Source organism: Pieris brassicae, chromosome 4 (genome assembly GCF_905147105.1).
Source record: "Pieris brassicae chromosome 4, ilPieBrab1.1, whole genome shotgun sequence".
NCBI lineage: Eukaryota > Metazoa > Arthropoda > Insecta > Lepidoptera > Pieridae > Pieris > Pieris brassicae.
The window spans coordinates 14,416,313-14,431,815 of NC_059668.1; the positions used below are offsets into that span (position 1 = coordinate 14,416,313).

General features: G+C 33.1%; 1 protein-coding gene across 3 annotated transcripts in view; it reads right to left on the reverse strand.

The window, feature by feature from the left end:
* LOC123708921 (neuroligin-1) overlaps positions 1-15,503 on the reverse strand; it is a 72,051-nt gene that overhangs the window by 38,055 nt on the left and 18,493 nt on the right. For all 3 annotated transcript variants that reach the window (XM_045659936.1, XM_045659935.1, XM_045659937.1), the window contains exon 2: positions 10,355-10,878. In XM_045659936.1, coding sequence (XP_045515892.1) covers positions 10,355-10,799 — 445 coding nt within the window. In that variant the 5' untranslated portion in view covers positions 10,800-10,878. The remainder of the gene's footprint in view (positions 1-10,354; positions 10,879-15,503) is intronic.

Sequence of the window (15,503 nt, forward strand, 5' to 3'; positions counted from 1 at the left end):
AGTGGAGGTATGATGTATAATTTTGTACCTACAATAAAAGTATTTGGTTTGTTGTGTGTATATAACTGTTTATTTATGTTGAAGTGAAGACTATCTTCTAAGCTATTTCTATAAAAGAAGGAATGAATGAAATACAAAATGACGGACATTCACTTAACGTTACTTACAGTTTCAGTCAAAGCGGTATGAAAATTGAAATACTTTACGCCATAAACCTGAATTTAATATGTATTTGGACTGTAAAATCTACTAGTATATTACAGTCCAAATATTTCTAGAAATTTCTTAATACCAAATATATGAGTTAAATAAAAATAGCATACCACCTCAGAATTGTCGGTCTCTAACAAAAGGATATAAAGAGGATTGCGGAGTGACGCCATTTCGTTAAATGGAAGCCTTAATAAAATGGCGTCCTGCGGCCATCAGTCGCGGACCTGGGGACCCTAACACTTACTTTTTATATATCATCCTTATCTTTGAGTTTAATGCTTAATCTCGGACGAAAAGTGGAGATTGTCTTGGAAGTAGACTTATGATCCGCTTTGAGCTAGATTGTGAAAAATCTCTTTATGTTGTAATAAATATTGCGTGTTGTTCACACGAGAATGTAAGTCCGTGCTCCTGTTTCACCCTTGCGTACTGCTCATAGAGCACAAATCTTGGTGTGTTATGATCAATTAACTATTAATTAGCTAAAAGTCCATGTACAACGTGGTGTAATGGTTGCAGCTCCTTACAAACATTTTGTAAAACAAAAAACTTGGCGAGAGTGGCGGTCCTTTTTTATTAATATTCCTTTCAATTTTTATTGCTTTACTTTGTTCTAATTTTCCTCACAGTGATTTGTTTTAATCTAAAAAAGTCTCACAGTGGTAGCCTGAAAGAGATCGCTTGAAAGCTATAAGGCCGCCAGTTGCTCTCCTCTAACTATTCTCTATCTATTTTATTTGTATTACATTTATGTACACTTGCAATGAAGTGTTTATAAATAAATAAATAATAAATAAGCCAAAGTTATCATTGTTTTTAATAAGAAAATATTAATTATCGTTTTGACTATTTGAACTCATTGTTAGCATTTTGAACTTTGATAAAACATGAATCGACTCTATTTAATTAAATACAAAAACACTCAATAACCTAAAATCTCGGCTCAACTATCCCTTACACAAAATTAATAACCAAATACATTAGAAACTGGAAATTAAATAAACAAAGGCCAAAGGTCGGAGCAATAAATATTCGCACGGTGCTCGAACAATAAAAGTATCTGAAAAACAATAAACAATCAAACAAAGTTGAACAATACTTGTGACTACCCTCCAACTAATAACGGGGCTGTTGGAGAACTAATATGTCTGGCACGAGGGCCATTGACTTTGTAATATCAATGTATGTTTGCTATATTTTAGCTAAATAAAATAATAATATGAAAATAAGCTCTTTATAGCTTTAGAAAGATATTGGTGATTAAACCTGCATTAAAAAAAATATTATTTTTACAATTTAAGTCGATTTTCTCACCCACTATCAAGCCATAAAGGATTTTCTAATAATAATGGACGCTTACTATACAATATCAAGTTTGACATAGTCAAAGAATATTTAAATACAATTCGTCGTTAAGAAAAACACTTTTGAACGGATTAAAGCTATGTATTATTATTAAACTTATAGTTATTTACATAATTCTAAATTTTAATTTTTTTCCGACGTTTCGCGTACTTTTCAGCGTGCGTGGTCACGGTGACTGAAAACGAAAGGTGTTAAATGTCAAAGCTGCAGAGAAAGTTATTTTATCTGTATTTATTGCCCCGAAGTTGGTATCGACTAAAAGATAACGGGTTTTTGCAAAAATGACTCACGGTGTCCTCTGTTTTCGCGGATCACCGTGACCACGCACGCTGAAAAGTACGCGAAACGTCGGAAAAAACTTAAAATTTAGAATTATGTAAATAACTATAAGTTTTATTAATAATACATAGCTTTAATCCGTTCAAAAAGTGTTTTTCTTAATGTGTAAAAGCTATTTTAACAAAAGACAAAACAATTCGTCGTTTTAAATTTAAAACTGAATCGGTATTCGGTTTTTTTAATTTTACAAATTGTATGCCAAAACATCCTAATAAATGTTGCTGTTTTTATCAAAGGTACTTAATACACTTTTACCTCTAAATCCTTTACCTATAGACAAAAGCAAACGCTCTTTTGTACAACAAAAATGAATGTAAGTGTTAACAACAAGAACACCAATACCACGTCAGAAAAACTGGCTTTTTACATTTGTACAACTTGATGAAATCCTTTGTACATATCAACAGAAAGTGGGTCATTACGCACTCTGCATGTTTTTATTTTAATCGAGAAGCGTGGAAATCGAGTTTATTTCAATTTTACTCGTGTAGATCTCCGTAGCTACAACTGCTATTCGGTGACGATTTTATGTGCTACGAAGTGCTACGTTTGCTACTAATCCGTCTGGGCCCTACGTGTTGCTCATCATCATAATAATATAATGTATCTTGATCTTTAAATATTCTTTAACTGCGGTGTGGAGTGCGAAACTGGATTTTTCTATAATTTTCACCTTGTTTCCTATCTTTCATATTTTTGACTATGGATAATGGCTCAAAATACCTTATCTATTTACTATCAAAACTTTGGAGGCATCAAGAGTGAAATAGATAAACTCAGAAATAGTATTCTTCTCAGCAACTTTGATGATATTATTCTGGTTGAGACTTGGTTGGTGGATTCTGTCTTTGATGGAGAGTTGCGTTCGGGTGGTTATGATGTATTTCGACGGGACAGAAACCTTCAATTCTCTCGTAAAAAAGGTGGCGGTGGAGTTTTAGTTATGGTGAAAAGAGGAATTAAATCTATCAGATTGACTAAGTTTGAAGCCCCGGATTTGGAGGAAATATACATTCACATGCCATCTCATGCTGGTCTCCTCCTGACTGCTTGTTACTTTTCTCCCGTTACTCATACCTCTGCATACTTAAAATTCTTTCAAAAACTGCATGACATACACGCTAGCGCTCGATATTCTAATTACATAATTACAGGTGACTTTAATTTACCTTATCTCATCTGGTCATCCTCTCCAGATACCCTACTACAATCTGCAAATACTGAGTCATCGAAATTGTTGTTGCATACCATGTCTTTTATGAATTTAAAACAAAATAATGTTATCCACAACAACAATGGGCGGCTCCTGGACCTAGTATTAACAACACTTCCCGGGCGTGTTGATTTCTCTGATGATCCTTTACTTGGTCACCCGCCTTTAGATATTCTTAGTACTGTTAATAGGTTAACTGTCATGACATCAGCTACTTTCAATCAAAGAAATTTCTTTAATGCAAATTATGACTTAATAAATAATGCTATCGATAAGGTCGATTGGGTGACATTACTAGCCACGTCCCATTCTGAGGATGCTGTTACCGTCTTCTACTCAAAAATAAATGCAATTATTGCTGCCTGCGTGCCATTATCTAAATCTATATCCCGTTAGTATCCAGTTTGGTTTAGCAGAGGGCTGATTAGAGCTCTTAATCGTAAGAAGAAAATCTGGTGTCGCTGGAAGACCTACAAAGGCTAGTCGAGTAGACTATCAAGAGATTTCTTTATTAAGAGCACGTGTTAAAAATCTTATGAAACTTTGTTATAAGCGCTATATAGAAAGGATTGAACTATCGCTTAAATCTAATATCAAACATTTTTAGAAATACACGTCCACTCTAAAACAAAGTAATTTAGGTTACCCTAAACTAATTAAGTATGGCAGCATTTCATCCGACGATCCCAGACAAATAGTTGAGTTATTTTCAAATTATTTTCAGTCAATATTTGAACCTCAAACTCACTCGGATGGAGACGCTGTGTACACAGTTGAAGAGAGCCTTTCCAGTGACTCTCAGATCCTTGTGCATAACTTGTATTTCGATTTAGATGAGATCAGCAAGGAACTATATTTGCTTGATCCCAGTAAAGGTCCTGGTCCAGATCAAATTAGACCAGTTTTTCTAAAGCATACACATCGTTCATTGTGTGTCCCTTTACAGATTATATTCAATAAGTGTATGTCCAGTGGCACTTTTCCTGATTACTGGAAATTATCTTATATAAAGCCTATCTTTAAGACTGGTGAAAGGAGTGATGTCGAAAATTACCGACCGATTTCAATACTTTCTGCAATCCCTAAGATCTTTGAAAGATTAGTTCACCGACGAATTTATTCCAGCCTAAGGCACGTTATTATAGACCAACAGCACGGATTCGCAGCTGGTAAATCTACTCTCTCTAATCTCCTTGTTTTTACTAATTATATTTTTAGCGGTTTAGATAATAAACATCAGATAGACACAATCTACACGGACTTTCAAAAGGCTTTTGATAAGGTTGACCATATGATGCTTTTACAAAAGCTGTCTTTTAATGGTATTAAGGGCAATCTTTTAAGATGGTTTACGGCATATCTATCTAATCGTGTTCAATCAGTGGTAATAAATGTATTTACTTCTTCTCAAATAGTTGTGACATCCGGTGTCCCCCAGGGCTCAATCCTTGGGCCGTTGCTCTTTTCTTTATTTATCAACGACATATGTTTATGTTTTTTACACTGCAAGTACTTGTTATACGCAGACGACTTAAAGTTATATAAAACGGTAGTTGCACTTTCTGATGTGGAACTTATTCAGGAAGATCTCGATAGGCTCGTATTTTAAATTGTCGCATGAACGGTGGTAGGGCTAAATACAACGAACTTTTAAAAAAATATAATTTACTTTCTTTGAGTACTAGACGTAGTTTGATAGATTGTGTCATTATAAGAAAAATATGCGTACATGAATTAACTTGTTCAAATCTTCTCGAACTCATAAGATTCAATATTCCTGCCAGATCTCTACGCACGCACAGAACCTTTAAGCTTCCGACTCCCAGAACCAACATTGGGTTCCGTGAGCCTCTTCACAGGATGTGTTCTACTTTTGATTCTACTACTAATATCGATCTTTTTTCGCACTCCTCTATCGCTTCATTTAAGAATAGGTTAAAACAACTATTCGAGTAGTAAACCTTGTATCTTTCTTCTTATTATGGCTACTAGTATATCTGTCGTTCTACCGATTTATAAACTTTGTATTGTTTACTTAAATATTTTGTATTGTATTGTCTACTTAAATATTTTTCAGCAGAACTGCTGTCATGTCATGCTTTGTTTTGCTTTATATCTTTTTTTATCAGTGAAACTTTTTGTGGATATATCCAATGCTTTAATTTTATGTTTATATTTCTTTTCTGACTTCTACTTTTAGAGATGTATCTGTTTGTTTCGCAAATGAATAAATAAATGAAAAAATAAATAAATATTATCTACACGTATTACGTTAGTCTTGCTGGTATCGTTTCTTAGAATTAAAATTACTTGTTTTATTATTACTGGATAAATTGATGTGTGTCAAAATGTACTAAACATTTAGCGTAAGGGTTTTCCATATACGAAATATAAAAAAGGACCCCACCTCACAGATAGAAACAGTTTAAAAACGAAATGAGAAAATCGATATTCAAAACCTGCGTATTTCAAATAAGGCAGAAAACAAAAAGGAGCCGAGTCAGAATTGGCAAGCCTTGAACGTTTGTCTTAATCTCCGACGTGATGGATTCGTAGAAAATCGAAAATACAAGTTTTCTCGAATGATGACCTATGACACACTTTTGTTTTTCTTTACCGTAGGTACGAGTGACTGTGAGATACGGACATAGAATTCATTGGCACTGCCGGAGGTTGAACCTACGATTCCACGGATGTGAGTCTCACGCTGAAGCTGAACACTGGTGTGTGTATCTATGTTTTAATTATTAAAGTTAGTTTAATATGTATAAAAAGTTATAATAAATAGAACTGTAATTTAGCTGAATTAATAATATGTCAAATAAAGTCACAATTTTATATTTTTATTGATATACATAGCATATAAAATAGATCTACACTCAAATAGTAATAAAATTGAGATTAAGGGTTATGACGCTACAATAAATTCTATACAAGAGTCAGTGCAATATATATTAGATGGGATAATGGATTTAAACTAACCGAGAAAAGTTCTACTTTTCTTATATAACATACAGATTTTATTCCATCTTCACATCACTTAATGTTTGCCTTGACTTTACAAACAAATGATTATTATTCGGTTATTAGTTCTAAACATTTATTGTCTGAAGACATAAGAAAAATGTGATGTATGTACACTAATGTATATTTTGATCTTGAATTATAATTCTGCATTCATATATAATACATATAGCTAACACAAGCCGTACTCCCAGTTAATAAGTGGCAGCGCCGCGGTCTCATTAAGAGGTGCTTTTTACTTTAATTACGTCACAACTCACAAGTGCTATAGACGGAAGATATGCTCTTAGAGTTTTCATATAAGCAATCCAAGCAGAGTTTTTGAGGAGTAATGGGTCAAGGCTAGATGTAAACAAAGGTCATGCAAGTAAAAATTGTTTAACACGCGATAGAAAATAGGAATCAAGCATACAGTTGGAACGAGATCAGTAATTATTGTAACGTTTATTAATTATTACATTTCTTGAAATATAAATAATTGAGAAGGTTAATAAACCGCTAAAAATTGTTTTGGTTGGTTTTTGCTGGTAAATAAACTGAATTTATTACTCCCAATGTCTTTATATCTTAGTTTAATATATAATAATATATATCTATTAAAATATTATTGTGGAGTAATAGTGGAGTGAATAACTCATTGCGGAATGCAAATTAGGTTTTACATTCCCGAGTATTGTTTCAAAACCGTATGTTCATGTTTTGTATTCTGGTTTGTGTTTGATTTCAAATTGGTTTTAATGAAGTATTGTGCGGCTATTTATGTTAACCTAGTCGTTCAAAGGTGTACGTTACAGATACTGATACAACAATTTTAATCATTGCGAACATTAGCAAAGTTGTTATATTTTATTAGTGATTTAACAAAGCGTAAACTGAATGCTTTGTTGCAAGTCGCTCAGTCTGTGGTTATTTTTATTTGTATTTTTGCCATAAACAATCTATTGACTTGAGAGCAGACAGATAATTAAAATATTAGATTAGAAATTAAAATTTAATTCCTCCTTTCCTTAGAGGGAACGAGTATTCACTTTATTAAAAATTTAATGACATTAATGAAAGACACGTTAATATATAAAAACAAAAGAGGGTCAGTAAAAGACAAAATATACACGGTGGGATGTGACTTTGTTCTATACTAATGCAGAGAAACTACTTATACAAGTACTACTACTTATAGTTATTCTATACAGAATAGTTTAAATCAACGTAAAGTGAACGAGGTAGACAAACTATTGGTAGATATCAATTAAAGAAAAGCTAAATAATCTTGAATTATACACAGCCATTGCCATAATTTTGGCTCTAAATTCAAAATCAATTGGAATCCTGAAATTCAGGTTGGTCACGCAATGTTAACTTCCATTTCATTTACATAGAGGCCAGCGAGTGTTATTTCTGTATCACAGCCGGTTAGTTTGTTAGCTAATATGATGGATTGGGTCTGGTCACAAAGCTTTAGGTTAGTTTGTGCGATTGTATTGGGACTTGATTTATTATTGTTGTGAACACGGCACTGAGGTATGTTATTTTTCCTATCGGTGCATTTCGAATATATTGGATAAAAGTAACTTAAGAAAGTCAAAACATACCTCTTTAAGATAATTTCAATGATGTTGCAGAATAAAGATCGAGGCAAGCGATATGTAACATTATTTATTTTTAAATATCGTACTAAGAAATGTCTAATACCAACAGATTTATTATAAAAAAATCTGATCACCAGTTCTTATTTCGATCAATAGCAACAAGTGTATGCTCGAACTATCGTACTCAAACCAATATGGCAACTTTTGTTGTAGTATAATGTTAAACTTGTTAGGGGATTAAAAAAGGCCAGTAACGAAAGAACAAAGAACACTAAAACGAGAATGTTCTTAAAACAATGTATTCCGTGACTAATCGTCGCCGTAGTAAGCTAGTCGCCACTAATGAAAAAGATAAGACTGCAGTCTAGACTTTGAATAAGAATAACCAAAATAACGTCGAAGCTTTTGTCCAAGTTTGTAAAGACTAATTGAAAGTGAATAAAACAGTGAATTTTTAAGTATGAAAGTCGACACTCAGTGAGGTTTTATTAGTAATAAAAATATTCGTTTTATACAAATTTGACGAAATATAATCTGTCAGTTATTTGCACATAAACTTCCATGCATTGTTCAAGCGCATCTGTCATCCATTGGAATTTTTGGCTAACTGCGCAGTCGCTCGTATGGTAAAGGAAAATGGCCGACCTACTCTGACCTACTATGACTGAAAAAGGCCTATATCAGTCATAGTAGGTCGATCAACAACCTCACCAACCAAAAAATTTTTACACACATATTATATGGAATGGCTACATAGAACGTAGATATATTTTTTAATTTTCATTGATATATTTATTTTATATATAAACCTTAAACCCAGTCTTACGAACAAATTACACGTACCTTGCGTTAAAAACTTGACATATTACGTTATGTGTTATCTGCACAGCTCTTTCTATAAATCAGCAAATATTGGGTGTCGAACAAAAACGAAGATGTGAAAAGGTATAGCAGCTAACAAAAGACGACACAGCTCGGAAAAAGTATTGGATGGTTTTCGACGTAATATCCGAATTGCGAGGTGTTTTTTGGAAATCCCGTCGCCTTTTATACCTCACCGCAATGTTTGCAATTTTGACAGTTCCTTTATACAGACAAAACTATTGCTAAATTTACTTTTGTTATCCTGAACTGCTTTTAGCACAGTTGGAACATTCTGTACTGTTTATTGGGGATTTTGACATTTTACTAATACAGATTTACGAGTAAAATAATTCAATAAAAAATTTGCGATAAACATTTGTTTGTTAATGAAAAATATTTTATATTTCTATTACCTAAAATATTATTAAACATTTATTTTTCCTGAAACGTTATAAACGTTAATTACCCTTTTATCTAGAATTTTCATATATCAAAAGTAAAGTATAATTAATAATAAGTGCAAAGGATATCAAAAATAACTTAAAAAAGGTCGTTGCCAGCGTTTCGTTACTAAAATTATCAATAAAATAAAAATAAAAATCAAGCTACAACCTTTTTAGGTCTGGGCCTCAGATTTCTGTATCTGTTTCATGAACATTTGTTAATGTAATAGGCAAGTAGGTGATCAGCCTTCTGTGCCTGACGCAAGCCGTCGACTTTTTGGGTCTAAGGCAAGCCGGTTTCCTCACGATGTTTTCCCTGTTCGAGCGAATGTTAAAAGCGCACATAGAAAGAAAGTCCATTCTCAGCCGGGGAACGAACCGAAATCCTCTGGGATGAGAATCGCACGCTGAAAACACTAGGCCAACACTGCTCTGAAATTATTAATTACTTTGTAGAATATATTATTATATTTCTTTCAATTTAAAGAGACAAGCAAAAATATACCTAATAGGAAGAACAAAAACCTATCCCTTAAAGGGTCCAAAGTAAATTAAATCCCATTACGCAATTAACTATCTTAATTTCTCCGTAAAAATATCGTAATAAGCTCGAAAAATCTGCAGTAACTTAAACTGGTACCTCGTTTCATACTGACGGTTTAATTGGGTGTCTATAAATTATAGAAGGCGTTCGTTCACTCCAAAAATCTGACCCGAAAAACTCTCCTGTTACAGTCGAATAAATGTGATTTTGCTCAAGGACAAAAGTCTCCCAGAAAATTATATCTCTTGGACGTTTTCGCTCGAAATTATAAATTAGATTCGTAATAATACCTTTTGTAACTTTTGTGTCTGCGCTCTTGATTTCTGACATTTCTTTGAACTGTAGGTGAGATACTGAGATAATTTGAAGTAGATTCTATGATAAGCCCCTTGACGTTTATTTATTATGTTCAAGAGAAAGTTTCTATATTTAAAATGGTCAACTGACATTAGAAGTAATTTCGGAAAACATAAACCGAAAATTTTAATTAAAATTTTATTCAATGGAACTTCTGTCTTCTGTTATATGGAATTTCATGTCGACCTAGTATTTATCATATAAATTAACAATTAAAAGCAACTTTGAAAAAAAATGGCATAAAGGATATATAGTAAAGGAGTAAGTAACAAAATCATTTTGGAAGGTTGAATAGTCACTCAAGATCAAATTATGCTCTTATATTATAAGTCTTGAGCGTATCGGTTCATAAGCAGCGTTGTCTGGCGTGGTATTATTTTTTAAAAGTTATTAAAAATATACTAACCTTGAGCCGGTGCATAAATATTTAAATAGAGGCAATCTTCTGACTGATTAGTAAGAAACGGCAAAATCCTCTTCAAATACTCCAATCGCCCTTTCGATATTCGTTTCAATACAGCCGTTTCATTACGTACATCAGGGAGTACTTGTGGACAAATTGGGCTAAATTCTTCAGCTATTTTAACTCCAGACCATTGCGCTCCCGATACCGGTGGCATAAAACGTAACGAACCAACGGGGGGTGACGCGTAAGGTATTCCTCGGAATACTTCCACGGGTTCTAGAAACCTCGATTCTGGAGTAACTATAAAGCCTCTTATATCACCGTACTTAGTTCGAACCACTCTGGAACTTATTAATGGTTGTGTTTTATCTTCCATTGTATCTCCGTTAGCTCGTGACGTCAGTGCTGGGAGAGTGATGAAGTGCACAAGTATCAGTATTATCATTTTGGTCTCCACCAGCACTGAAAGTTTCTGGATGCTATAAGTATACCATAGTGTATCTTCCTCTCGCCATCTAATGGTTCTGTAAAGAGAAAACTTGGAATTAATTGAGTCATATGCCAACTAATATTACACTTAATCTGGATCTTGGAAAATATCACTTAAATTATGTATGCATTTTTGTAAGATTTTATTAACCGTAGTAACAACTCTTCAGAATAATTAATATAATTATTTTATTTGTGCTATTATTAATTAGTGCTTATTACATACTTACATTATGTGTTATTACATCATTGTACTACGCGATCTCAATGTCGCGGAATCAGTGGTACTAGGTTTTAAGAGAACTTTGAAACTATTATAATTTATAGAGATCCGAAATCTATTTTTTCCTAACACTCATATATAGATACCGACAAACATCTTGAACAAATGTTCTTGCCTGCGCAGAAATGATTTTTAGGTATTATTGGGAGAGGGTGGGTGGGGCTCGACTGAAGATTGACGTGTCGATCGCGTGATTGGTAAATCAGTTGACGTTTGTGCCCCGCGCTGTGTACGATGCGCAAACTTTCCTCCAGTCCCTTGTTTAATGGTCAAGAAGTTTCCGGTATCTGTACCTATAAGTAAAATGTTGACGCTATATGCTAAATTGTATGATAATTTCACTTAAAGTAAGAGAATGAACGCCAAACCCAGTGACTATTCAATAATTCACAACAAAAATAATGTTTTCTTCGAATTTCTACATAAAAAAATATTTAATTATTTGATATCTCCTACGTTTCATTACTAATAAGAAAACAAGCTACTCTTGTAAACTTAGTGATAGTACAAACTAAAAGGTCTACTTCTATGGAATATGATGTGCAATCTATTTGCAATTGTCTAAATGAAATCACATAATGCATTAAAGCAACTTACAAGTTGTTATGGTCAAAAAGTGTCATCCCTTGACCTTGTAATAAAATAACTGCTCAACTGAACTCAAGTAGTAAACTTTAAAAACTACGTTCCAATGGACCATGAAAATATTTTATAACCCGCTGACATAAGAAGCTTGGTCACAAAGGGTGGCCTTTCAAGCCGATCGGCTGCGAGTGAAGGGTGCATGATAAATGATGCATTACATTGCATTATCATAGTCGCGCAATGAGCCGTAAATTACATGAATATCTCAGAATTGTTGCTGATGATTCAGCAAGTACGAATCTCGAGTCCGATATCATAAAAGAACCTTTTGTATACATCTTATCAAACTTTTATAAACATTAAGAAACTTCAGTTTCAGAAAAGCGTTCAGTTTACAAATTCTGATTTGAAAAAATATATAAATGCATATTTTATTTATTTCTCGCATAAATGTTAATAAGATAGATCTACCCAATAATACCTACACGAATAATTTTACAATTAAAATACAATATAAATCGGAACCATCGCATAAAACTAAAAATAAAATAAACTTTGGACACCGAAGTGCATAAACTAAACGATATTGTCCACAACATTAATGTCCCCATTCACCTCAGTTGACCCAACTTTTATAGATAAGACACGCTATACTTTCGTCATCTTAACTGAGTTTGTATAGTATAATTCGTTTGAAACTTTTTGGTCGTTTTCACAAACGTTCTTTATTTAAATTGTTAAAATAATACCTTATATGCACGAGGCCAGAGTGATAAGGTCCATCTATAAATTTCAATTAATAAATCTTCTGAAGTTAAGAAACTTTTTATAATAAAACAATTTTTAACCGGATTAAAGCTATTTGTATTATTATAAACTTATAATTATTTACACAATTTTAAATTTAAAATTTTCCGACGTTTCGCATGCGTAGTCGCACGCATTTACAGCGTGCGTAGTCACGGTGACTGAAGACAAAAGGTGTTGAAAGTCAAAAGTATCACAGCTGAAGAGAAAGTTGTGTTATCTGTATTTATTTCCCCGGAGTTAGGACCGACTAAAAGATGACGGGTTTTTGCAGAAATGACTCAATGTGTCCTCTATTTTCGCGTATTGTTTGTCTTGGGGTTTTAATTTGGATATTAGTTTAAAATTATGTAAATAATTATAAGTTTATAATAATACAAATAGCTTTAATCCGGTAAAAAAATTGATTTCTTTCAATGTGTAAAAGTTATGTTAACCAAAGACAATACTAACTCTTTATAAGTTAGAAAATTAAATTTTTATACAAGGAGGGTAGTTGAAGTGATAAATTTATTTCATTTACTTGACATGAAACTAATTCCAACATTGTGTTAGCTTCTAATATTAATTTATTTAAATTCTAAACTTTTTTATGAAACATATTCTTAAGAATCTTACTACAAGTGCGCATGTGCAATAGTTACTCATATGACTCGTTCGGTTGTTTACGAGTTGTTACGAATTGACTCAACCATTTTCCCGAAGTGGGATGGTCGAGTCGGAGGAGGGAGTTGTGCTTATAAAAGAGGTTGTGACACATGCGCACGGGCCTTTTTTTCGTACAAGTTTGAAGTTATACAGTTCACGTAAAATCAGTGAAGTAAATTATAGTGAATGACTTACATCATTGAAGTGTTTAATTTCCTACCCTAAGAACTAAATCAACTACCGCTAACAATTGTGTCAACAATTTCAAGCCTTTTGCCTTTTTTCTTTTTCTAAAAACATTTCTCATCATTTAGCGCTGACCCTCAGTTAAAACTTACTAGCAAGCGAGCGCTACTGTCAAACAATCAGTTATCGAGCTGATTTCGTTCGTGTCTTGCGCAGATCGGTGATCACATGTGAACTCGGCTTTATTGGCGCAATAAATTTTGCTGAGATAAACATACAAGTCGCCGTAAAATGTCGTTACTGGGGAACGTTGTCTTGAATAGCGCTAAACCCGAGATACGGTTTTGTGAATATTTATGTTAGAACGAATAATGAGATGTAGGTTTGTTCCTGATAAGCTTCAATGGAATTTAAATATTAAGACGTACGTTGGCTGCGAGGGATTTATTTAAATTGTTCAATGTATTCGCTGGATGCTTTATAGTAATACAATACGGTGCGTAAAAATAGTAGCGCATAATATTTCGATAAAAAACTGACAATATTTCTAGATTTCCAGATTTTTAGATTGAGAAATATATAGATGTATCTCAGATGAAATGACTTGACATTTTTCAACAATTATAAATTAAGTTGTTGACCAGTGTTGGCCTAGTGGCTTCAGCGTGCGACTGTCATCCCTGAGGTCGTAGGTTCGATCCCTGGCTGTGCACCAATGGACTTTGTTTCTATATGCGCATTTAGGAATACATCGTGAGGAAACCAACATGCTTTAGACCCAAAAACTCGACGGTGTGTATCAATCACAGAAGGCTGATCACCAACTTGCCTATTAAAGAGTCTGGTCAAAAATTATACCATGAACTTTATATAACAATAGCAGCCTAAATTATATGATCATTCAAAAACAAAACAAGTAATTACTACCAATAAAATAATTCACTAATCATAGTATTGCGTGTTCCAAAAATTGTTAGATTAAAAACTGCTATAAATAAAAGTTTCCAACTCAAATAAAAGTATGAAGGATCATAAAAGCAAAGTTATAACTAACGACACAGTTGAAATGCAACGTATACCTAAAAGTTTGTATCTTTCATCAGAAGTTCGTGATCATTCGAATTTCGAATTAGATTTAGGGGTGCCAGCAATATCTACGAGTATAAAAAATCCAGTGGCGATTTAATTTTGGTGGTGGTTGTTGTAGAGATGTTAAATGAAACTCTTTGTGATAATCAATGGGCATCAACTGGCCTTAATCGCTTATTAAAACTTCATAGCTAACATAAAATTAGTAGTGGGGTGGGTAACAAAAAACTAAGTTGACTTATTTAAGGGTTCTTGACACTTGTGGAACATGATGTAATGGTTGCAGCTCCTTACAAACGTTTGTAATACAAAAAAAACTTGGCTATCAAAAAGAGTGGCGGAGAGTTTATTGCCAGTTCTTCTCTTCCGTTCTACACCCTTGATTTGAGAACTGACTGTAAATGTAAAATTAGAAGCATTTAATGTCTATTTCTTTTTTTTGACGTTCATAAGTGTACATACCTATATGAATAAATGATTTTTGACTTTGACTTTGACTTGTTACCTACGTATATAAAGAATATAAGTGCAGTTAGACATTATCGGAAACGAGAATCTTATATTACAATTTATGAGTGTGGGAAAACCAAGGGGTTGATTTTGGCTGCAAGTGTGCGATAATTACTAACATTTGATTTGTGCTTCTAATTATTAATTTATATAAATATAATTCAACTGGTGTAAGGTAACATAACGGGCGGTCTTTGGTATTTTTTTCTAATAGCCTAGTAGGTGCTCAATCTTCTGTGCCGTCGTCTTTTCGAGTCTACAGTATGAGAGTCCTACGCTGAACCCACAAACAAGCCAACACTGCTCAGATAGATAACAACATGTATGTGGCTTTAAATTACATAGTTTTACAATGTTATTAAATAATTATTAAAATTAAAAACAGTATTATCCTTGTAACTTGCGTTAGGGGTAGATATCCACAAGTATACTAATACTATAAAGAGGAATTATTTTCATTTCAAGATATTAAAAACTCAAAAATCATTGAACCGATCTCAATTATTTCATCATTAAATTGCTACATTATCTCTGAATAACATAGGCTATTAT